Here is a 1,630-nt window from a genome sequence, read left to right on the forward strand (position 1 = left end):
GGTAGGTGTCTAACATGGATTACCTCTTTACCCTCCTACAGTCCAGGGGGCAGGCTCCTACCCTCTCATTTTACAGATGGAGAGAAGATGCAGAGAGCAGTGAAGCAACTTGCCCAATGTGGTGGTGCCAGGACTGGAACTTGCTTCTCCCAGACTCCCTTCTGTGCTTATAGCACAAACCAGGCAAGTGGCCTCTTGGGAGGTGGGTGTGAAACCCACATCCTCCTGCTGGTGCCTCCTGAGAGTCAGCCTCTTGTCTCTCTGGCCCTCTGAGTGCTCCCTCCCAAGGACCGTGAGGACCCATGGGTTGCTGGGAATGCACTTGGCATTCTTCCCCCACAAGCCTCTTAGCTGCAGTCTAGTCTGTCTCGATCCCCCCTTTGACAATTCAGTTCCCTGTCACTGCCCAGGGTAAGGTTTGGTGGGAGGCTCAGCAGGGTGTGGGTGGGAAGTAGATAAACCGCAGGCAGAGGGAGTTTTGTCTACTCACCTGACTGCATAGCTGACTCTTTCCGGGCTGGGGCACACAGCTGGCTCAGGCCCATCTGCTCCCAGGTCTGCTGGGCCAGTTCCCAGGCCTGCTGCTCCCCATGTTGAGCCACCAGGCGTGAGGCCACCTCCATGCCACCCACCTCCTCTGGTTGAGCTGGGGTCACCCCAGGAGAGTGCTGGCAGAGGTCCTTATCAGGCAGCCGCAGTAGGAACTCCCTCAGCTGCTCCTTGCTCATCAACTCCAAGGTCCAGGCCAGCCGCTGCTTGACTCCTTCAGCCATCTTTGTTGCACCAACCTGCTCTGCTGCACTGGTTATGTCTCTTGCACTCAGCGGGATTCGGAAGCCCTTTGGGATGCTTGCTGTGGAGGGAGTGGGTGGTGAAGGAATCAGGCAGGTAGAGAAGAGCAGTCATCCTTGGTCCCTACCACCTCCCAATGCAACATTTATACTTTGGTCATCATGGTCACCTGGCAAACTCCTATTCAGCATTCAGAACCCACTTTTGTAAACCCCAGGGCATCTGCCAACAGATGATGTTGGGAGAAGGATTGTGAAGGAGAGAGGCAGGAAAAGGCATAGGAAGGAGGAGTCCAGAGGGGGCTGGGAGACAATGGAAGGGATCAAGTTACTGAGTTGCTGGGTCTGGTCTGGGGGCAGGCAGGCATGAGTGTGAAGGAGGCAGGGATGGGAGGATGGGATGTTCAGGACACTCACTGTTCTGTGCTCCTCAGTCCTCAGTCTCCTGAGACCTGGACTCTTTGGACCAAGCCTTGAGCTGCAATGCTGACAGGAGGTGGGGGAGGGGGAGAGGCAAAGCATAGGGTGGGCTTTGAGAGTGTAGGGCTGGGCTCAGAGCTGCCCCATCCACGTCTCTTCAGACCTCTTCTGGTCCCAGGACACCAACCAGGAAGAACAGCCTCACCCAGCAAGAGAGGAACAGAAATCACCCAGAGGAAACCACATGGGGGTGAAGTAAGGGGAGGGGAGGGACCATCTTGATTCTGAGCAGAAAAGAAACTTAGAGCCAAACACCCAGACAGGCCACATCTACAGTCTCCATCTATAGTGAGGCCAGGGGCACAAGGACAGACAGCCTGATGCCCTGGATGCAGACCCATGTAACATGAGGTACTCAC

At 56.0% G+C, this 1,630-nt stretch overlaps 1 protein-coding gene across 1 annotated transcript in view; it reads right to left on the reverse strand.

The window, feature by feature from the left end:
- Positions 1-773, reverse strand: part of LOC102250298 (NACHT, LRR and PYD domains-containing protein 1-like) — a 70,165-nt gene extending 69,392 nt beyond the window's left edge. The window contains exon 1 of the mRNA XM_014530209.1: positions 491-773. Coding sequence (XP_014385695.1) covers positions 491-773 — 283 coding nt within the window. The remainder of the gene's footprint in view (positions 1-490) is intronic.
- Between the last annotated feature and the right edge of the window lie 857 nt (positions 774-1,630).

Source organism: Myotis brandtii, unplaced genomic scaffold (genome assembly GCF_000412655.1).
Source record: "Myotis brandtii unplaced genomic scaffold, ASM41265v1 scaffold728, whole genome shotgun sequence".
In the NCBI taxonomy this organism is placed as follows: Eukaryota; Metazoa; Chordata; class Mammalia; order Chiroptera; family Vespertilionidae; genus Myotis; species Myotis brandtii.